This window comes from Prionailurus bengalensis, chromosome B2 (genome assembly GCF_016509475.1).
Source record: "Prionailurus bengalensis isolate Pbe53 chromosome B2, Fcat_Pben_1.1_paternal_pri, whole genome shotgun sequence".
NCBI classification, from domain to species: Eukaryota; Metazoa; Chordata; class Mammalia; order Carnivora; family Felidae; genus Prionailurus; species Prionailurus bengalensis.
Window position 1 is genome coordinate 78052378 of NC_057349.1, and position 24024 is coordinate 78076401.

Sequence of the window (24024 nt, forward strand, 5' to 3'; positions counted from 1 at the left end):
TTTTACACATACTACTTAATTGTTTGTGGCAATGAAGGTGTCTTGTCTTGTTTGTCACGTTGCAAATAACTTTTTGATCATGTAGTTTCTACTTCAGAATATCAGTACCTCATGTCTTAGGTTATTTCCCCAGCCAAGTATTTATTTTTAGGTAAATAATTATTGTAGAACTTTTCATTGTTTGGCACTCTATCCCTGAATTAAGTTGTTTATATGCAAATATACTGAATTTCTCATTATTTTGTTTGTTGACATAAGATAAACTTTTAAACTTTCCTTTTTGAAACAGAAGCACTAGTTGATATTTTCCATATGGGTTAATGAGAAGGAAATAACTCTTTAAATCCTTATATGGTAGCTTTCAGCAATTACTTAAAGAAAATTTCTTCAAGCCCTGGAACTTGTTGCAGTGGGAAGATTCTATGGTTCTGAGGAATAGACTTTTTGTATAAACATAGTATGTAGCTTTAAGAGTTTCCATAACACTTTGCTCTTATTTCAGAGCTTCCTTGGGGTTATTTTATACCTGCTTAACAGCATTTGTTTCATTTAGCCTGTGCTTCCCCTTTCTTTACCCCAGTAGAGGATAAGCCCCATAAATGCAGGACCAGTTGCTCTGTTCCCTAGTCCTTTGCCCATAGACATTCCCAATAAACAGTTTCTGAATTGGGTAAAAACTATTGGTCCTTTTGTGTTTCGAAGAATACACTAAATGCATGAACACTTGGAAACAACTAGTAAGCAAGTTTTAGTGTCGTAGCTTTAAATAGAATATTGCCAAGGCTATGTAATAAATAAATGAAAAATCATGCATTTAGTTGTTTTCAAAAGTCCCTTTTATTGGGATATGTGTATGTTGTCACTTAGGCCTTGATGCAGATCTGTCACTTATTAATGGTAGTTTTTTGGGAAAAGTTTTGTTTTTGTTTTTGTTTTTTTTTTTTACTAACACAGGATATAAAATGTGTAAGGTCTTTTATGCTATGGATATTCTGATAGCTTCCTTGAGAAATAACTTTGCTCTTGGTTTAGATTTTGGAGGAAAAATAAGTTTGACTTATTTCTAGAAATACATTGTATTTATTAAAATTTATAATTGATACAATTCTTGAGATTCATCTTGAAAAAATCAGAAGTAAAGGAATTCAGCACTTTGTAATGTGATGTGAAAATTTTAAGATAAAAGTCTTTTCAAAAGTTAGTATTATATTTAGAGCCTGATAAGCTTGCTTTTAAAAATCTGTTGTAATTCTTTGGATGTTTATTTAATATTTATAGGTAGCTCATGAAAAGCTGATGGAGAATGGCAGCTGTGAATTGCATTTTTTAGCTACTCTAGCTCAAGAGACTGGGGTGTGGAAAAACCCGGTACTGTGCACTATTCTTTCCCAGGAACCATTGGATAAGGATAAAGGTAAATTTTCTAGAGAGAGAGAAAATAAAAATCACTAGACTAGAAAAAAAATGAGTACTTAAAAAACTGTTTTGATAAGTATAATTCATCTCAAGATTTCCCAGAGAAGGACCATTTAATTAAATTTTACCTGAGGTGCTTCAGGCCCTTCACCTTTATTTTATTTGGGGGAAGATGTATTTATAGGATATTACACAATCTTAGAGTAACAGAAAAACTAAAAATTTTCCCAGCATCTTTTCAGTAGAGGAATTCACTCTGCAACATCCTGACAGGTGGCAGTCTAGCTTATATTTGATAACTTACTTGGCAGATGGAGAAGCAGAAGTAGGGTAGTTAAATGATTTTCCTCAAAACAGAGACAGAAATTCATGCTAGAACTCTCAAGTCTTTGCCTTTAAGATTAGTACTCTTTCTCAGCTTGTTGCTCCATCTTATTTTATTCTGTTTTGTTGTTATTGGATGAGCTTGGGCAGTAAAGATTCCAGTTAAACTGGCAGATATCCTGTTGAAGTAGGTGGCTAAATCACTAATAATATGTATAACACTTAATGTTCAAAAGAGTTCAAAAATTATATACACCATGAAGAAGACCACAGTTACAGTCTTTGGTACTTTTCTTGAAATTGTTTAGGAAAGTACCCAGATTTCATCCAGACCTTTCCCAGGGTATTTAACTGAAGAAGTAAATAAACTACTTCTGTTGTTTATTGCTGCTTTGCTTGTTGATTGATGGCGAACCCTAGGTATTTTGCTATGTAATAGCAAATTGTGAAGGCCCTGAGAAAGTGTTGTTAGGGCCATTGCTTGTGAATTCTTCTGGTATTTTGATATTTACCAAACAGTCTTCCCAGCCAGTCTCCAAACTTCTCTTCAAGCTGGTTTTTTTCTACCTGGCTCCCCTCTTAACCATTTCTCCATGCTTTTCTGATAGTTCTAGCAATGTTATCTGTTTCTTAATTTTCTTAAGCCAGATGATTTTTAGTACCGCCTTCCATCATGGATACCTACAGATTAGCCACAGTGTTCTCAAGACCTTGGAGAAATGGGGAGTGGACTCTCATTACTCAAATTAATAATAACAACATTTAAAAGTTGAGAATCTTAGATTTTTTTGCCTTTGGCATATTAGTTTTATCTTAGTATACTAACACCACTGTGATTTTGTTGATTTTGTTCTTATAATCAAATTATACTTTCTGATCTATCCAGCTTTTGGAACTATTGGATGTAATATATTAATATCAAATTGCATTGTATAGTTCCTAACGGTTTGAAATGTGCTTTTAGAAGTACTGGCTTCATTTAACCCTCACAATGATCCTGTGAAAAAGGCAGGATCTTTATTGTCTCTGTTTTACAGATGAGAAATGGAGGCTCAGGAAGATTGGTTGTCTTTTCTATATCACATTGCCAGTGATGTGAGGCAGAGCCAGGAATTGAAGTCAGGACTTCTCTCCTTTTTATATCATGCCTGTTGGCACCTAGCCTAAAACCTGTAAATAAAATTGCACCTAGTTTAAATTAAAGAATTAACTCCTCTTCTCTGTTGTTAGTTTCTGAATAGCATTTTTGCCAAACCTACACATTACGCTAAACAGGAAAATGGAATCTTTACCTTAGCAGAGATTTAAGATTTATTTTAAAAGAGCATGTGCTCAGTTTCCTTACTTGCTTAAACGTGCTTAACATTGTTTCTATTAACAAAGTCTCTGCCCATTTCTGTGCTGCTCTATTTCTTGTTCTTTGCCTGACATAGCTACTAGAGTAATTTGTGGACTATTTAGCCAAGAGGAGTTTCTTACAGTACAGTGGGTTATAGGTAGCCAGACTTTAATACAACTCAGATGTGAAATGACAGAGATTTTGCATCCATAGTCTTCACTTGGTCCTCTTTTACTTAGAATGTCTCTTTGATGGGAGTTATTTTATGGCTAATCACACACATAAACTAGAAGTGTATGTTTATTACCTGCTTTGGAAAACTTGAAGGAATTAACATTTTACACAAAAATACGAATTGATTTACATTTTCAAACTTGATGGTTGAAAAGGATGGGGAGCTTTTAGTTTTACCTCTCTAGCCCCTTAGTTTAACTTAATCTAGCCTACAGCAAGTGTGAAGTGAAGAGCTAGAGCTGAGAGAATGAGTACACCTCAGTAGGCTGTGCTCATTAGTTTATAGTAAAGCCTCTAGAGTTTTCATGCATTTGAACAGTTATCTACTTAATTCTGAATTTTTTTTTTTAATTGACTAAGTTTGGACCCACTACAACCCAGCTAAACCAAGAAATGCTCTTTGATTTGGGGGATTGAGTGTGGGTGGAACTCAAAATTTTAAATGCTGGTTTCACTTTAAGGTTTTAGCATCCTAGAATAAAGTAACTGTAATAACTAAATCAACATATTCAGGTAGATGGCCTTTGAATATCACAGGAACTTGAAGCTTACATGTTACTTGAGTCTTTCTTTGGTCATAATCTCAAGATTGGAAAGACTGAATGTTTTTGTTTTTTTTTTTTTAAAGCCCACTTTTAACTCCCATTTAAAACATCACTGATGATAAATTGGCCTTTGCTTGAACACTTCTAGAGAATGGTTTGCTAGGTAGTTCAGTCCATTCTTAACCTATGATTAGAAAATCTTCACTGTGAAAATTGCGAAAACTGCATTCTTAGAATTCCATCTTTTGGATCTAGTGCTACCCCTAAAGCCATGCCAAAGTATAAATCCCTCTTTCATGCCATAGCAGTTGAGATTTTTAAAGATGTTAAATCTACATTCATGATTCCTGGTTTTTGTTTTGTTTTTAATGTTTATTTTTGAGACAGAGAGAGAAAGAGTGCGAGCAGGAGAGGGGCAGAGAGAGAGGGAGACACAGAATCCGAAGCAGGCTCCAGACTCCAGACTCCGAGCTGTCAGCACAGAGCCCGACGCAGGGCTCGAACTCACAAACTGCAAAATCATGACTTGAGCTGAAGTCACACTTAACTGACTGAGCTACCCAGGCGTCCCCATGATTCCTGTTTTTCAGTGCATTTTGTTGTTCTCTTTAATGTATAATTCTTAGAACTTCATGTGTACCCTAAATATGATCTGGCCAGCTTTGAAGTCATTGGTGCTCTCATATTTTTCATCCTAACATTTTATACATGTTAGTGTGACTTGAGATGACATTAACCGTTTTGGGTAGTCATATCATACAACTTGATGACATTACTAAAATCACACAAAATTTTTAAAAAACAAATGCTACCCTTAAATTATCAACTACATTTTTTAAGCTTATTTATTTATTTTGAGAGAGAGAGAGAGAGAGAGGGCATGAGCAGGGGAGGGGCAGAGAGAGAGGGAGAGAGAGAATCCCATGCAGGCTCTGTGCTGTCAATACAGAGCCCGACAGCTCAGAGTCCAGTGTGGGGCTTAAACTCCAGAATTGTGAGATCATGACCTGAGCCAAAATCAAGAGTTGGACACTCAACTGACTGAGCCACCCAAGCACCCCTCAACTACATTTTTATACTTTGTCTTTTGGCACACAAGGCATTGCCTTTTTTTCCCCATTCTGCTTAATTTCACTGTTAGATTTATTCTGTCTCGGCAACTTGTCAATATTCTTTTAAGTCTTGATTTTGTTATTCAAGGTTTTTGTCCTTACCAGTTTCCTCTTATTAACATATATTCTGTTGACATCCACGTCCTTGATAATAACCATAAAACGGTCGTGTCCAGAAACCTAGCCCCTGAGATATTTCTAGAAATCTTCCTTCTTGCTTTTAGTCCTTTAATCAGTACTGTTTGATTATGGTTGTTTGATCAAATATTCCTATTTTCCTTTTTGTCTGCTCCATGGTTCTCCTTTTTTGTATATAAGGATTGGGTGAAAGACCATAACAAGTACTTGGCTAGAGTTCTTTTAAGTAGTGTTGTTTAATACTGAGGTTACTATGACCTAATTTATTACTTTTAAAAATGAACTTCTTATTTTTAGAATAGTTTTAGAATTGTGAAAAGTCCCCATATACCCCACAGCCAATTTTCCTTACTCTTCATATCTTAAATTAGTATGCTACATTTGTCACAATTAATAAACCAATATTTATACTTTGTTATTAACTAACTTCCATACTTTATTCAGATTTCCTTAGTTTTTACCTAATGTCCTTTTTCTGTTCCAGGATCCCATCCAGGATACCACATTACATTTAGTCGTCATGTCTTCTTAGGCTCCTCTTGGCTGTGACAATTTTTCAGACTTTCCTTGTTTTTGATGACCTTGACAGTTTTGAGGAATACTGGTCAGGTATTTTGTAGAATGTCCCTGAACTGGGAGTTATCTGATGTTGCTCTCATGATTAGAACTGGGCTTATGGATTTGGGGAGGAAGATCACAGAGGTAAAATGTCATTGTTATCACATCATATCAAGGGTACATACTCTCCGCATGACTTCTCATTGTTGATATTAACATTACTTGATTACCTGGATGAGGTAATGTGTTTATCAAGTTTCTCCACTTCAAAGTTATTCTTTTCCTCCCTTTCCATACAGTACTCTTTGGAAGGAAGTTACTACATACAGACCACACTTCAGAGGTGGAAATTTAAGCTCCACTTTCTTGAGGGGACAGTAATTATACAGATTATTTGGAATTCTACACAGATTTGTCTTTTAACCCTTTTATTCAGTCATTTATTTATATCAGTATGGACTAATGGATATTCATTGTCTACTTTGGTGATAATCCAATACTACTTTATTTTAGTTGCTCAAATTGTCCCAGCTTTGGCCATTGGGAATTCTTTGATTTAACTTCTGCGTCCCTTTTACATACCCCCTTCATTGTGGGTTATGTTTTTCATTTGAGTACTTCCTTGCTTTCTGACACTGTAAGGTACTCCAGCTTATTTTGCATATTTTCTACCCCAGTCCTAGAATCAGCTATTTTTCCAAAGAGCCCTTGTTCTTTTTCTTAGAGACTAGTATTAGAAACTAAGATCTGATAACTGGGTGTGTTCATTGCTGTGGAGGTGTCATTGCTTCTAGGACCTTTCAACAGACAAAGCAAGAAAATATATGTAGGTATGCTAAGCCGTGTATATACACATCTGTAAATATTTCTATATGTAACCAGCTGTATGTGTACTAAACTAAATATGAGTGTGTTCATGCTGATGTATTTCACTCAAATCCATACCACAAGGATCATTCTAGCCTTCTCTTGCTTATCTATAACCTCTCACATAAACAGAATGTCATATAATTGGAGTCATGCAATAATGTAGCCTTTTCAGACTGACCTCCTACACCATTGGCCATCTGTGTACTTAATTAATCAGTCTTAGTGTACATGTTTTCTACCTCTGGAAAACGGCTTTATTGATTAGAGTACAATGCTTGTGTACAGTATCTTGCCATTTTTCTGATAGGCTCCGCTCATCCAAAGTTAGATGAGTATTTCCCCACCTCTTCCAGTAAAGTTCTTTCGTAACACTTGTAGTACAGTTAGATTTTTTTTTTTTTTTTTTGCTGTATTCTGCATTTCATCCTGGGTGTCCCCAACCTCCTAAATAATTTTTTAATTTGCATGTCTTAAGATTCCTTCTTTGTTCTGTAAAGTTCTATAGGCTTTGACAAATGCATGGTGGCCATGTATCCACCATTATGGTATCATACAGAATAGTTTCACTGCCGTGAAAATATCTACTATCTTCACCCATTTAACCGTCTCCTGAACACCTGACAACTACTGATTTATTTACCACCTCTATAGTTTTGCCTTTTCGAGATTTTCATAATTATAGGCTTTTGGTCTAGCTTCTTTTACTTGGCAGTATGCATTTAACATTCATCTATGTCTCTGATACCTTAACAGCTCATTCTGTTTTATTGCTGAATATTTTTTATTGCTTATTAAAGACCTCTATGTTTTTAATACCTTAACAGCTCATTGCTGTTTTATTGCTGATTAGCAATAAAAAAGATTCTTCATCCCGTTTCTTTATCCATTCACCTGTTAAAAGATATCTTGTTTGCTACAAGTTGCTGTTTATGAACAAAGCTACTATAAACATTTGCATGCAAGTTTCTGTGTGGACACAAGTTTCACATCAGTTGGGTAAATACTAGGAGTAAGATTGCTAAATCTTATGGTAAGACTATGTTTTGCTTTGTAAGAATCTGCCAGACTTTTTCTAAAGTGACTATACCATTTTGTATTCTCACCAGCAATGAATGAGAATTCTTATTGCTCTAGACCCCCACTGGCAATTGGTATTACCTATTTGGGGGAAGTTAGCATTCTAATAGGTGTATAGTAATACCACATTTTTGTTTCAGTTAACAATTTCTGTAATGACATAAGATCCTGAAGATCTTTTCATATGCATGCTTGCCATCTGTATATCTTCTTTGATGAGGCATCCCTTTAGAATTCTTGCCTGTTTTTTAATCAGATCATTTGTTTTCTTATTGTTAAGTTTTAACAGTTCTTTGTATATTTTGGATACAAGTCCTTTATAAGTTTTGCAAATATGTTCTTTCAGTCTGTGGCTTATCCTTTTCCTTAACAGTGCAGAAATTTTTAATTTTAAGGAAGTCCAACTTAGGAATTTTTTCTATTGTGGATCATGCTTTTGGTGTTTTATCTAAAAACTCATTACCACTGTGTTAACTATACTGAAATAAAATAAAATAGAATAACAGTACATGCATACATAAATACATACATCCTTACTACCAAACCTAGAGTTCTATAGATTTTTTCTCATAGAAGTTTTGCATTTTTTATTTGGGTCTCTGATACATTTGGGGACATTTTGGGATAATTTGACAGGTATAACCTAATTTGTGTTCAGTGAATCTGTCTTGTCACTTAACACTCACGTACCTTCTTCTGAACAATCACAAGCCATGTTTTTAATATAATTAATTTTGAGACTCTTATTTAGGATTATTTCTATTGCTCAGCCCCATTTTGAAAATTACATTTTCCTATCTATCCTTTTAAATCTAAAGTTTATTATTATCAGAACCACCATAAGAAAAGAGGAAGTCTCCCTTTTCTCTGTCATTATAAATAATACATAGACAAACCCAAGCAGCAGACTTTTCTCGAGAAGGTACCCACCTTTGCCAGTTTGATTGTTCTCAACATTTTTGGTGAGCTAGGGGCCATCTTGGGTTCTAGCTTTAATAACAATTTACACAGATTAGTACCAGGTCTATAACACTCAGGGTGTGTGTATCCTTGGTCCTGAGCCTGCTTCCCCTTCTTTTGTATATGTCATCATTTTACAATCTAGACTCTGAGAGAGCTCCCTATTACAGTCACACTGAATCCCTTCAGCCTTTCCCCTTATTCTGATATATTGGGATAATTTGCAGTTGCACAGATTAAATTTTTACCATCTTTCCAGTCCTTTCTTGAATTTGAAGCCCAGCAGTGTCTTTCCCCCCAGAACCCATTCTTTTTCAAAGGAAATTTCTAAAGCTTAAGCTTTACCACAGTACTTATAAATCCTTAAGAGTTTTGTGAGAAAATAAGTCTTTATTTTAGTAATAAACTTTGCATTTAAAAGTGAAGGTAGAGAATTGTTCCTTGGTTTATCAGGTATTAGTATACATAAGATATAATAATATTTTGAAGGGAGGGGAGATGGGAGGAGAGAGCAGGTGATAACTCATACTTTCCAGGTAAATAGGATGAGGCCAGATATGATTACAGCTGCATTTACTTTTGGATAAGAAATCTGTAGTTCCTTCACTCTTTTGGTACATTTTTGGTGTATTTTTTTTGTATAAAGATATATACAATATATATTTTTTTATAAAGATATATATAATATATATATTTTTGTATAAAGAGATATATATATATCTTTACCTGTCTATACAGAGAATGCCAGAAGAGGTGACTGAAACCTAGACTTAAATCTACTGACACTTTTTTTGTGTTAGGACATTTCTTACAGTTACTAAAAAGAAAACCTTAAAGACTGTATTAAGTACTTTTAGGAATACAGTTGACCTAACTTGTTTCTCTTTGGTTGTCCCTCCCTCCCTTCCTCTGTTGTTTGTTTAATTTCCTTTTTCTATTGCTTTGTGTCCCCTTCTCTTCTTTGCCCTTAACTGACCTTGTCTTGGTATACAAAATAACTGAAGGGAACATTTTAGATTTTATTTTTAAAAATCACTACTAAATTAGATTGCCTTTTACTTGTATATAACCCTTAGATCCTTGAGGATCAGTGACGGGATAAAATTAAGCTGACAGAATTAAACTACAGTAAGCTTATAAAAGTATTCACTCACAGTTTTGGGCTGATGACATATTTGTATTTATACTCTACTATTATGTAATTAAATATAAACATAGTGACCCCCATATTTTCATTTTCACTAAAAATGATTTTAAAATACACTCACTGGTTTCTTGAAACATTAATGAGTGTATTTTATAATAACGTTATGTGGATAAATATGTCAGAACTTAAACGTAAAACTCATAATGAGATCTTACCTCACACAAAAATTTTAATGTTGCGTACTATCTAGGTTCATCTATGATGTGGATTTTTATTAAATAAAAAATTCTTTTTAAATGTTTATTTTTGAGACAGAGACAGCACAAGTTGGGGAGGGGCAGAGAGAGAGGGGGGAGACAGAGAATCCCAAGCATGGCTGGTATCGCTAGCGCAGAGCCTGACACAGGGCTTGAACCCACAAGTTGTGAGATCATGACCTGAGCTGAAACCAAGAGCCTGACCCTTAACCAACTGAGCCACCCAGGTGCTCTGACAGAGAATTTTTTTTTTTTAATTTTTAAAAATTCTGTTTCATTTCAATCATGTCAAAAATTCAGTTATCATAAATTTTTACTATAATCCATTATGACCATAAAGTTTCAGATTAATGAAAAAGGAAGCAAGACTGAAATCTTTTAAGTAAAAATTCTATTTCTTACAAATGTAATATATTCCCTCAAGAAAGGATGAGGGGTGGGGTGACTATTAAGACTATCCCTAGTTGGTAATTTGGGCACTGAAATCTAGATACCTACAGCAGTGGTACTCAATCCTGGCTGTGCCTAAATCACCTGGACAGTTTTCAGACATTTCAGTGCTTAAGAGGCCTACCTCAGACCATAGTCTCTGGGTCTGAGCCCCAGGCATCAGTAGTTTTTTGTAAGATCAAGATAATTGTACAGCCAGGGTTAAGAGCCACTTATCCAGAGCTTGACGTGTTGTGTTTTTATTAAATTTCTAAATTTGGATTTTTGTGACTAACAATGCTGCATTGATTTTTTAATTTATTTTTTTTATTGTGGTTAAACACATGTAACAAAAAATATACCATTTAATCATTTTTAAGTGTATAGTTCAGTGTTAAGTATATTCATATTGTTGTAAAACAGGTCTCCAGAACTTTTTCATTTGCAAAACTAAAATTCTGTAATAATAGCAACTCCTTCTACCCTACCCACTTCTACCAGCCAGTAGTTAAACACCATTTTACTTTTGGTTTCTATGATTTGATTACTTTAATACCATATTTACCTTTTTGTGACTAGCTTATTTCACTTAACATAATGTTTTCAAGGATAATCCATGTTGTAGCATGTGACAGGATTTCCTTTCTTTTTAAGGCACCTGTGTGCGTCAGTCAGTTGAGTGTCTGACTCTTGATTCCAGCTCAGGTCATGATCCCAGGGTTGTGGGATTGAGCCCTGTGTTGGGCTCTGCTCTGAGTGTGGAGACTGCTTAAGATTCTGTCTCTCTCCCTTGCTCACATGCTCTCTCTCAAAAATAAAAAAAAGTGAATTATATTCCACTGCATGTATATACCACATTTTGTTTAGTCATTTATTGGTGGACATTGAGATTGCTTCCACTTTTTGGCTGTAATGAGTAATATTGCTGTAAACATGGGGGTGCATGTGCATATCACTTTAAGACCCTCCTTTCAGTTCTTATGTGTATATACCCATAAGTGGGATAGCTGGATCGTATGGTAGCTAGTTCTATTTTAACTTTTTGGGAAACTTCCATATTGTTTTCCATAGAAGTTGCTCCGTTTTACAGTCCCATCAACAGTGCACAAAGGTTCCAATTTCTCCATATCCTCACCAGCATTTATTTTCTGGGTTGTTTTTTTGTTTGTTTTTGATAATAACTATTCTAATGGTATGAAGTAATACCTCATTGTAGTTTTGATTTGCATTTCTCTGATGATTAGTTGGGTATCCTCTCATGTGTTAGACTTTTGTATATCCTCTTTGCAGAAATGTCTGTTAAAGTCATTTGTCCACTTTATAATAGGATTATTTGATATTTTATTGTTCTAAACATTTTTTATATATCCTGGATATCAACTCCTTATCAGGTATATGATTTGCAAATACTTCCTCCCATTATGTAGGCTGCCTTTTCACCCCATTGATTCTGTCCTTTGATGCATAAAAATTAGGTTTGATGTAGTTCAGTTGTCCGTGTTTGGGTTTTTTGTATGTAACTTGGTGTCATATCCAATAAATCCTTGCCAAGTTTAGTGTCTTCAAGCTTATCCTCTTTGTTTTCTCCTAGGAGTTTTATGGTTTTGTGTCTTAAATTTAGATCTTCAATCCATTTTGAGTTAAATTCTTATATGGTATACAGTAAGTGTCCCACTTCATTTTTTTACATGTGGATATGAGTTTTCCCAGCACCATTTGCTGAAAAGATTGTCCATTTCTCATTGAGTGATTTTGGCAGTCTTGTTGAAGATCATTTGACTATATATGTGAGGGTTTATTTTTGGACTTTCTGTTCTACAGCATTGCCTATATATCTTTGTTATTAGGCCAGTACCACACTGTTTTGAAAATGTAGCTTTATAAATTATTTTGAAGTGAGGAAGTGTGACACCTCAGACTTCGATCTTTTTCAAAATTATTTTGGCTATTTGGAATCCCTTGAGATTTCATATAAATGTTAGGCTAAATTTTTCTATCTCTGCAAAAAATGCCATTGAAATTTTGACAGGAATTGTATTGAATTCTTAAATTGTTTTGATAGGTGGACATTTTGACAATTATTAAGTCTTTCAATCTATGAACACAGGAATCTTTCCACTTACTTGTGTCTTTAATTTCTTTCAGCCATGTTTTAATAGATTTCAGGGACAAGTATTTCACCTTCTTGGTTAGGTTTATTTATTTTTTTCTTTTTAATTTGTTTTCGTGTTTGTTTATTTTTGAGAGAGAAAGAGAGAGAACACAAGCAGGGGAGGGGCAGAGAGAGAGGGAGACACAGAATCTGAAGCAGGCTCCAGGCTCCGAGCTGTCAGCACAGAGTGCAGGGCTCGAACTCACAACCTGAGCCAAAGTCGAACGCTCAACCGACTGAGCCACCCAGGTGCCCCAGTTAGGTTTATTTCTAAGTATTTTATTCTTTTTGTTAATATTGTAAAATAGAATTGTTTTCTTAATTTCCTTTTCAGGTTGTTCATTGCTAGTGTATAAAAATGCAATTTATTTTTGTATCCTGTAACTTTTTGCTGAAGTCATTTATTCTAATTGTTTTTTTGTGTGTGTGGAATCTTTAGGGTTTTCTGTATGTAAGATCATGTCATCTGCAGTCCGATTATTTTACTTCTTTCCAATTTGAATGCGTTTTCTTTTTTTTCCTCTCACCTAAATGCTAAATTGTTTTTATGATAAAATACAAATTGTATTTTTTAAAAAGGAATAGGTAATGCAGATTCGGGTAGGCCATGATGAAGATTTTAGAATTTACTCTGAAGGCAAAGGGACCATTGGAAGATTTTAAACTGGGAGAAGACAATCAAGTGTGTACTTTAAAAAAAGAAAAAGAAAAGAAAAATAAATTAAAAAAAAGAAAAGAAGACGCAAGTCCTAGTGGAGATGATGGCTTAAGAGTGGATGCAGGAGACTAACAAAGTGGTCTGGTAGATTAAAGACTGGGCTGGGAGGAGTGGGTGAATGGCAGGAGTAGAGATGGGGAAGAGTGAATGGATTGAGTATTTAGGAATTATAAGTGACAGAATTAGGTGGTGGATTGGATGTGTGGGTGAGAAGCAAGTACGAGAGAGCATTTTTAAGGCCAACTCTTAGATTCCTGGCTTTGAGTACAACTAAGTGGATTGAGATGACATATGCTGTGGTATGGAGGTTTTCCCCCTCAAATGTTTATCTATTTATTTTGAGAGAGAGAGAGAGAACAGAGTCCCAAGCAGGCTCTGCACTGTCTGCACAGAGCCCAGTGAGGGCTCCATCTCACAAACTGTGAGACCACGACCTGAGCTAAAATCAAGAGTCGGATGCTTAACCAACTGAGACACCCAGGCATCCCAGTATAGAGATTTTTGTATGCAGAGTTTGAGATGGTTGTTAAATAGCTAGTTCAGAGATGGTACAGAGGAAATCGTGTGCAGATCTTGGCATGGAGATACACATCCAATTAATAAGTTCATTCCACTTTGAGGAAAATTCAGGACCTAGTCTGAATTAACTTTTTGTGCATAGCACATGCTCGTTTGGTATTTGTGGAATGATTTATCACAAAAATCCAACATATATATTGTAATATATTTAAAGTTAATTATCTTTAATGTAGGAACTAGTATTTTTAAATATTATGTATGTGGCATTCTATGAGAAGAGGCCATTTCTTACTTTCTCAATTGAACTGGCTAAACATTCATTTACATTGTCATTTTATGTAATCCAGCTCTCTTGACAGGCTTAAATGTGGTAAAACCTGCTTTTCTGTTCAAGTCCATAAATACAGGTAAAATAGATTAAAAGGTTACACACCAGTAAAATTCAGGATATTTTTACTTTTCTAGAATGGGAATGGGAAAAGCAAGGTGAGGAATGAGATGTGCTATGACTAGCTATTCAAGGATAAATATAAAACTTTTTTCATAAGTCTGGCAAGCACTAAAACAGGTAGTCTTTGAGGTGATGTTATAACATCTGTGATGTCTGGATTGGAGAGGAATAGAGAAAGATACAGAGGAATGGGAAAAAGGAAAGCAGTGAGGAAGAAATGGAGAAAGGCGGGGGAGAGTGAGCATTTATTAGGTTCTGAAATGGGTATTAAGATATAATCTACTTTTGATCCATTTGAACCCCGTGCTTCAGAATTATTTTCCCTTAAAAGTTAATGCCACCTCACAGCTCTTTACTGCTATACAGTGCCACTCTAATTAGAAGTAGACACACTAAGGGCATCCTAGTCAGTTAAGCATCTGACTCTTGATCTCAGCTCGGGTCTTAATCTCAGTGTCGTGAGTTCAAGTCCCCTGTTGGAGCCTATTTAAAAAATGCCCAGCGTGGAGCCTACTTTAAAAAAAAAAAAGTAGACACACTAGTCAAATGTGAATCTTGTTTTCTAATGCCACCACTGTATTAAGCTGGAAGTCAGAGGACCCATTTTTTCTTTCTGGTCCTGGTTCTGTCATTAACTGGCTGTATGACCTTAGGACGTTACTTACCTTCTGTGAGCCTCAGTTTACTCATCTGCCAAATGATGGAGCTGGACAAAATGATTTGTAAAGTCCCTTCTGCTCTAATACTCTGTATTTCTTTGGAATCAATTTTGCCCTAAGCGTGGCAGTGGTTTCTTATCATTAAAAAAAAAAAAAATCCACGTGCAACTATGTTTTTGACATTTTACAGTATTAACATATATCCTCCTATACATTGAACTAGCACAGAAATTATTTTGTACAATCTGTCATTCTAATTTATATGTTGCTATTTGAGATTTTAGGGACGATTTGAGTTTCTATTCAGAGTGTCATCAGTTTTGTTAAATACTTGCCACCTTTAAATAATTTCTTTGCCACAGTCCTCAGAATTTGTTGATTTTGAATTTTAATGGGAATATTTTAAGTAATTCCCAGACTTTGTATTGCTGGCTTTTTCCTTTTGAAAGAATGACTAGGAAAGTAAAACTTTTTTAAGTCTGTGACTTATTTATAGCCAGAACAACTTTATTTTCACTTTTTTTTTTTAAGTTCTCATTTAAAATCTTTACTGATTTTGGTTTGGCAGTGAACTAAACTGTTAAAAGATATTTGCAATATAATTGTCCCCAGTAGAATCATGTGATATTAAAAAAAAAAAAGTAATGCTCCATATATGTAAGACATATAGTCAGAGGCACTGTAAAGTTATGTTTAGTTTTATTTCTCTCTGTTCAGTCTTTATACTTTTTGATTTAGTTTAATGTGGCAGAGAGTAGAATAGAAAGTGGCAAGTACAAAGGTCTAGACTTCAAGAAAAGGATGGAATTTGGGTTTCTGTGTTAAAATGCTTATACGCTCATGGTTTTAATACTGAGGAGCCATGATTATACTGTCTTATAGGAGAGTCTTTTTACAGTGGAATACAGGAATATAGTACAGTTATACCTAAAAAATAAAGGTACTAGTGGGTAGCAAAGGATGTTTAAAAAAGGAAGAACCTCTCTCACTTTCCATCTTTTAACTTACAAATTGGTTACTAGACGTATCTTCCAGTCTGTTCATAAAGAGAGAAATTGTGTGTTTTATTTGGAGTATTAAAATTGTATTCCCAAAAGCCTTCCAAAGGTTTCAGGCTAGCCATCACCCAGTAGATTTTTAAACATGATTTTCTCATTGTGATAAAGAAAACAGGGAAGAGTTTAAATTTGCACTGTTAAAATTTAGACTCTCCCTCACAAATACAAAAAGTAAAGATTCTTATTTGTAGTTCATCAAACAGGCAGTAGGAAATTCAAAGACTTGAACAGAGTAGAAGCGTATTATGCTTAAGTGGGTCATGAGGAAATGTTGAGGTTTATCGGTTAATGTTTTAAAAGTTACAAACCTATGAAGTTTCAGCAGACTTCACCCATTCCCTTAATTTTTCTATAGATACTTAATTTGTTTTAGAACACCTATTAAAGCAAAATAGACCTCACCTTTGTAAAATAAAAAAATACATCATCATTACTGAACACAGTTATTGGTTGAATCTCATCCTCTAGCGTATCCAAGTATCCTTTTGTGGTTACCAGTATGAGTGTGTAATGCTCCAGTACTGCAAACTTCTAGGGATGCTACTTTCTGGTGTTCAAGAATAAATGTGAGGAAAAGAATTTACTATAATTTTAATAGCAATGGCTATTAGAATTCAATACAAAATTATTTTTAAGTTAATTCACTTCATTCTAAATGGTACTCTCAGGTAAAAATATTTAATGCAACTTTTAAAAGTTAGCAGTGTAATCTCCTTTTGCTTATTAAGGTCAAGTATTTTGTAATAGTGTGACAGTAATAGAATATTGCAAAGAAAAAAGAGTAGTAGTTCCTGTGCTTAAAAAAATATATATATTCCTGATAAGTATTTGTATTGCAAATGAATTTTCAAATGTTAATAATCTATTATGTCTTGTTTTTTAAAGTGAATGAATTTTTAGCTTTTGAGGGTCCCATCTTGTTGGATATGAGAATTAAACATCTAATCAAAACCAATCAGTTAAGTCAAGCAACTGCTCTAGCAAAGCTGTGTTCTGACCATCCAGAGATTGGTACAAAAGGTAGTTTTAAGCAAACTTACCTTGTTTGTCTTTGTACATCATCACCAAATGAAAAGTTAATGGAAGAGGTGAGTATATTTTCTTTTGTTAGTAATTAATTTTAAAAATGAAGAAGTTAATTTTCAATTAGAATGTCTTTGACTTCTCTTTCTTTTAGATAGTGAGGGACTATTGTCAGTCTTAACTTTTCAGTATGCTCTTGGGTAGTGATTCTAAGCAGCTTTCAGAATTATATGTAAACTGATCTCATCTAGCTTCTGTTTTAAATAATTCGAATCTTTTTACTGCTTTGGTTAAATTATGGGAAAGATGGAGGTGGCTTAACAATTTAGTAGGATGTTTATATTTGTCAGCAGTTGGGCCTTAACTTTAGTTTTACCTGATACTTGTAGGATACTTGTAGATCTTTCTAATTGGCTAATTTAAGTAACTATTGGAATTTATTTGACTTCTTACTAAGAATATGTTTTCTGTTTTACACACACACACACACACTCATGCATGCACACATAATGTATTCAAAAACATAATATATCCTAGGAAGAAGTTATAAATACAGATAGATAAATGTCTATATATAGGTCACAATTTTACTTGTATATTTAATGTAAAGCTTTATTTTCTCTGTGTGACATACGATATTTTTACTTCTAGTTTGACATAATACATAGTATTCATGTATTTGTTTTATACTACAGAATTCTGAGGTAGAATCATGGTCCAAATGGGAATTTGCATAATATAGCCTCAGACAGAAACCTGAACGCCTACATGAGGTTACAGGTTGTAATTGTAGAGGTAATTGTGTGATTTTTTTTTTTTTTTTTTTTTTAAAGACTAGAAAATGAAGAGGAAGATGGTAGCCTTGGACGAAGATTAGGTCCAATAAGGTTGTTGTGGATGGTGAGGATAATGAGGATACTGGGAAGAGTGATGTCTGGCATTTTCTAGGCTGGATAGAATAGCTCCCAGGGCTGTAGCCTAGGGAATTATATCATTAGTTTAGACATTGGCTAATCCATAGATTTTTTTCTTTATTTCTCTTTTATCTCAGATAATTGGCTTTTTAGTCTCTATATCAGAGCAAAGTAGGAGACTGAAGTTTTCTTATTAGTTCAGAATAGCTATGCAGACAGTTAATTGGCAGATATATAGTTTCTTAAGATAGCTTTTGAAATGTATTTAACAGTTTTTCTAAAATTCTTAAATTAACTATTGTGCTGCTGCTATATCTTAGATTTTTTTCAATTCAAATAAAGCTTTCATTATCAGTTCAGCTCTTGTCTTTATGTCAATCTGTCCATCCATCCATCCTCCCTTCAGCAAATTTTTATTAAGCACCGTGGGGTTAAATGTGAGTTAAGGCATAAGCCTTGGCCTAAAGAATCTTTAGCTTCTAATAGAAAACTTTCTAAACATAGGGTCATTGGGTTAGCTTTGAAGTCCTGTTTGAAGTTGAAGAGTATGAATTTGTAATTTCCAGGAAGAATCTGTATTTCTAACTCTCTTGAATAATCAAAAGATCTTGCAATACTGAACCTAAGTTTCCTTTTGGTTTAGTTGAATAGTAGCAACCCTGGGACGTCCTCAGGAAAATTCTCTATGAGGACCCCAAGTATCTCTGATATCCTATGAAATGATTTTTTTCCTTCTTACATTAAGCAGATAGAATTAAGGCATTCCATGTTCTTTTTGTTTGTTTGTTTAATGTTTATTTCTTTTTGAGAGAGAGAAAAGGGAGTGGCAGAGAGATAGGGACAGAGGATCGAAAGCAGGCTCCATGCTGACAGCAGAGGGCCTGATACGGGGTTCAAATGCACAAGCTGTGAGATTATGACCTGAGCTGAATTCTGACGCTTAACCGACTGAGCCACCCAGGCACCCCAAGTCTACACATTCTTGCTAAAAGTCTCCCTTTGCTTATAGATTGTTTGGTTATTCTTTTATGTTCCTATTACAAACATATAGAAACTTTTTCTTCATTTCCCATGTGAAGTGGGTTAAGATTGGCTGTCAGCAAGGTCTATTTTATTTCTGCCCCAGGGAAAAGTAGTCACTTTGGAACAATTGCCCAAAGACAGAGGTGGTATTCTCTCTCTCTCTCTCTCTCTCTCACACACACACATTCATTTACCTTTACTTGTCTGGTTCTTATAAGCATTTGAGGTTTTTACCCATTCCTTATAGTATGGTGGGAATAGATACTGGAAAGAGTCAACCATAGGCTGGATTCTGTGGTCCTTTTGAGGAAATCCTTGTCCAAGTGAGCCAGTAGGCAAGGGATTGACTATTCCCCAGGATCCTTTCATTGTAATAGAATTAGCAGCTAGCCCTGGTAGATGGCTGAAGAATGGGGCTGAGAGAGTGGAGTGTCTGTCTGGCTTCTCTGGAATTACTAGCTTGGTCTGTAATATTGATAGAGGTATAAAACGAAGTGAGCATTGTTTATTTTAGATCCAGTATTTCTGTTGGTTTTGTCATTAAAATAAACATAGAATTTAAAAAGTAAAATTTTCTTTCTCTCTAACCATCACTTCTCAATTTAATACTCCCCCAAGTAATCATTCAGTTTGAAATTTGATATATAACCTTTCTGATAGTTATATATATATTTTTTTTCTGTATATTTTTCTATATATGTATGCACCCTGGCAGCTAATTACTTTTTCCCCATTTATTATGAACATCTTTCCATATTGTTCCATATGGATCAACCTCATTCTTATGGCTGCATAATTCCATAGTATGTATTTGTAATAACTTTAGTCAGACTAGGGGGCATTTGAACTATTGTCTTGTATATATGTCCTTTCATTCCTGTCAGGGGTACACTGGTGGGACAGATTTCTGGAAGTGGACTTCCTGGATCAAGGAATTTTTAAATTTTTTTTTTTTCAACGTTTATTTATTTTTGGGACAGAGAGAGACAGAGCATGAATGGGGGAGGGGCAGAGAGAGAGGGAGACACAGAATCGGAAACAGGCTCCAGGCTCTGAGACATCAGCCCAGAGCCTGACGCGGGGCTCGAACTCCCGGACCGCGAGATTGTGACCTGGCTGAAGTCGGACGCTTAACCGACTGCGCCACCCAGGCGCCCCAAGGAATTTTTAAATTAATAGATAGGGACTTACTACCAGCCAAAAAAGATTATGCCAATTTATATTCCCATAAACAGCATATATGAAATTTCCTCTTCCCTAACACTGGAGATAATTTGTCTTTTAAATTTTTGCTAGCCTGAGAGTTAAAAAAAAAAAAAAAAAAGCTCGTTATTTGATTTTATGTTTTATTAGTATGAGAGGTTTACCATTTAAATTATTTTATAGAAGGAAAGCAATTTTATCTTGGTAAGCAAAAAAGACTTCTTAAAATGTGATTAGAGCCAATACATTTTAAAAGTATACTCAGTAAATGTATATAAATACTGGTGAAATGTTCTATATTTTTTGAATACCTGGCATAAAGAGCCATATTAAAACCTAAAAGTCATCTTTCATGTTTTTTTTTTAATTTTTTTAATGTTTATATCTGCGTGCATGAACAGGGTAGGGGCAGAGAGAGAAGGAGACACAGAATCCAAAGCAGTCTCCAGGCTCTGTGCTATCAGCACAGAGCCTGATGTGGGGCTCGAACCTAAGAACCACGAGATCATGACCTGAGCTGAAGTTGGACGCTTAACCAACTGAGCCACCCAGGCACCCCTCATCTTTCATGTTTTTGAAATGGTTTTTCTGTCTTACAGAGAGTTTAGCATAATATGTCTTTAACAGATCATTCTGATTTTAAAAATTTAGTCAGTTCTAAATTTTCTGGTACTTAAATTTTTGCTCATTTTTCAAAGCAATAGAGAAAAGATATCCATATTATATAAATAGTCCCTATTTAGGTAAACACTGGTAATTGCTACTTTATGCTGCCTTGGATTTAAAAAAATAATAATTCTTGTTCATTGATAGCTATATTTGACTTGTATTTCACTTTCATAGTTTGAATAGAGCCATTCATTAGTCTAAATACAGTTTCATTTTCCCTGCCATTCTCTTTAGTGTCCTGTTTTTTTGAGAGGACTCTCTAGTGGCAAATCAGGGAAATGAAAGACAGTAAAAATTGTTTTCTTAGTATACCTATAAAAAGTGAGGTTTTCTGTATTATTGAATATGGCACATGTTTCAGTTGATATGTTGTATATGTATGAAGTAAGTATGTAGAGGCTACCTAACATACAAATACATATTTCTAATGATTAACTGTAAGCTAATGTAAGTAATGGCATTGGGAAAATAGGTTTCCTTATATATAATATACACATTTTACATCATTGGAGCAAGAAGAGTGGCTTAGGTTTTAGAAGAACTGGACAACATGGGCGCCTGGGTGGCACAGTTGGTTAAGGTCCGACTTCGACTTCAGCTCAGGTCATGATCTCACAGTTCGTGAGTTTGAGCCTCACGTTGGGCTCTATGGACATCCCGGAGCCTGAAGCCTGCTTTGGATTCTGTGTCTCCCTCTCTCTCTGTCGCTCCCCCACTCACGCTCTGTCTCTCTCTCTCTCTCTCTCTCTCTCAAAAATGAATAAACATTAAAAAAAAAAATAGTGTGGAAGAATGACAACAAAAGATCAGTTTCAAAACAAATTAGATTTTCAGGATATAAGATTTTTTTATTAAACCTGAACATGTGAAAATCAATATTTAGCAATAAAGGGCCTCAACTTGCTTGTGCATGGAGAATTCTGAAAAGAATACAGACTTTGAAGCTACATCTGGGTTGAAATCTTGACTACCACTAATTAAGCATGTGACTGAGCAAGTAACCTCTCTGAACCTTCTCTCTAAAAAGTTAATAGTAATATCTACCAGGCAAGATATTGTGCAGATTTAGCAATACTGTTTCTGGAGAAGCTGGCACAAATAAATAGAAGCTGCTATTATTGTTATTATTAACATGAAAAAGTAAACAAAACTCATAGGTCGACTTCTAATAATTCTCTGTATGTGTGTACCAGGATAATTGTTTAAAATTAACACAGTTTGCAGTAAAAGATAATGTGATTAAATGGAAAGAATGTGAGTATTTGATGTCAATCAGACAAAATTTGATTTGTAGTTCTACCACTTAATTAACTTTTGCAACTTGGGCAAATAATTTGTTTCAACACCACATTCATTGTGTAAAAAATGTTAATTATAATGCCTACCTAGTAGAAAATTTCTGATTAAATAATAAAATATGTCTGACAGTGCACTTAATGTGATATAGATATTTGAAAATATTGTATGATTACATATTGTTCAGCCCCTTTTTAATTTTTTTAAATGAGCTTACTTAAAGATTTGTTAGAAGGAGTTAGATAGAGGCATAGTGGAAAGAGCACTGCACCAGGGAGTTGGAATTCTAAGACTCCAGTTTCACTCTTAACGCTGCCACTAATTTCATAATTCCTTTCAGAAGTCATTGTTGTTAAACACACAGACTCAGAGCTGTGTCTTCTCTTGTTTTAGTGTTTTCTAGCACAGCTTAAGGTATAGAATGGGACCTCTGAATCTATTCTCATGCAACCTTTGTTCTCAAAGATAAGCCTCAAAGTTATCCTCATTTAGATACTTATTCAGTCCTAAACACATATTTTACACACACACACACACACACACACACACACACACACACACACTCACTCACTCTCTCTCTCTCTCTCTCTCTCTCTCTCTCTCTGTCTCTCTCTCACACTGACATACTCAGAAGTTGATGAGGAGAGACATAAGATCAATAAGGAGGGGCATGGTTACCTCTGTGGTGCATGGGTGCCAGTGCTCTGTATCGTCTTCAATTTTTTTTTTGGCCATTTGTCATTTATAACATGTTGGAATTAATCTTTTTATTTTGTGGAACACTGGTGATTTGTGATTATGTGATGTTTGCCATATTCTTGTTTTACAGCAAATGCTTGTAGAGATCATGTGTAAGTTCTGTTTATGTAGTAAATCATTGTAATATGATAGTAAATTTTAACTTTTCAAAAAATAAGCAATAAGATGTGTGTAATTAAATGAAGTTGCCTTCATCTAGGTTATACTTATGTATGCATGGCTGTTGACAGGCTTTGAGATGAAATGAATTGATATGAAAAGAAAAATAATGGAGATTTATAGAAAGCTGAAATGAGTTTAAAGGTAGTATAACTACAGTATAAAATGTTTCATATTATACCTTTTTCCCTCAGATGAATAGACACTTTATTAGTTTATATCCAGTAGATCTCTGTGTCTTTCTGCTGATTCTAATGCTTTTTAAATTACCAGATGAAAAAGGGGAAAAATACAGCTTTTCTTTTTCAGTATCATAGACTTGATTAATGGGTAGAGGGTACTTACAATGAGCATTAGTTTTTTACATATAGATATTTGTAAAGTTCTTGAAAATAGTTGGTTTTTGACTTGAAAAAAGATTTCTTTATTGCAGCCTAGTAATGACAAACTATGAATTGATAGTATATGAGTATGAGGTTTTACTGATAAAAATGATCTGTAAATATCTAGTGAAGATTTTAACATGTATTGCTATATATCCTAATACAAACCATTTTATGGCATATTTCTGTGTCCTTTTTCTGTAGATCTCAGAAGTTGATTGCAAAGATGCACTAGAAATGATCTGTAACTTAGAATCTGAGGGTGATGAAAAAAGTGCTCTTGTCTTATGTACTGCATTTCTATCACGTCAGCTCCAACAAGGAGATATGTACTGTGCTTGGTGAGTTGATTTTATTTTGTAAGGAAAACTTTGTTAAACAAAAAAACAAGATAGGTTGTGAGAGTGCAGAGCTCAAGAACATATTTTTAATCTTTTAAAGTCTTAACAAGACAAAAAGCTTATTTGCAGTTATTACATGCTATGTAAACTGTCAACTAATTCATATTATAACTTAAAAATTTTTTTCTATTAAGGACCACACAACTCCTTAGTATACCAGTAATGATTGTATAATAATTAATAGATATTAGAAGATGAAAGAAAGGTTTATTTTATCTGATGCCACAATAA

General features: G+C 34.5%; 1 protein-coding gene across 1 annotated transcript in view; it reads left to right on the forward strand.

Moving 5' to 3' along the window:
- The window catches only part of ZNF292 (zinc finger protein 292), a 95640-nt gene that overhangs the window by 50997 nt on the left and 20619 nt on the right, over window positions 1–24024 (forward strand). Inside the window, exons 4-6 of the mRNA XM_043591889.1 lie at window positions 1279–1414; window positions 16849–17051; window positions 23597–23733. Coding sequence (XP_043447824.1) covers window positions 1279–1414; window positions 16849–17051; window positions 23597–23733 — 476 coding nt within the window. The remainder of the gene's footprint in view (window positions 1–1278; window positions 1415–16848; window positions 17052–23596; window positions 23734–24024) is intronic.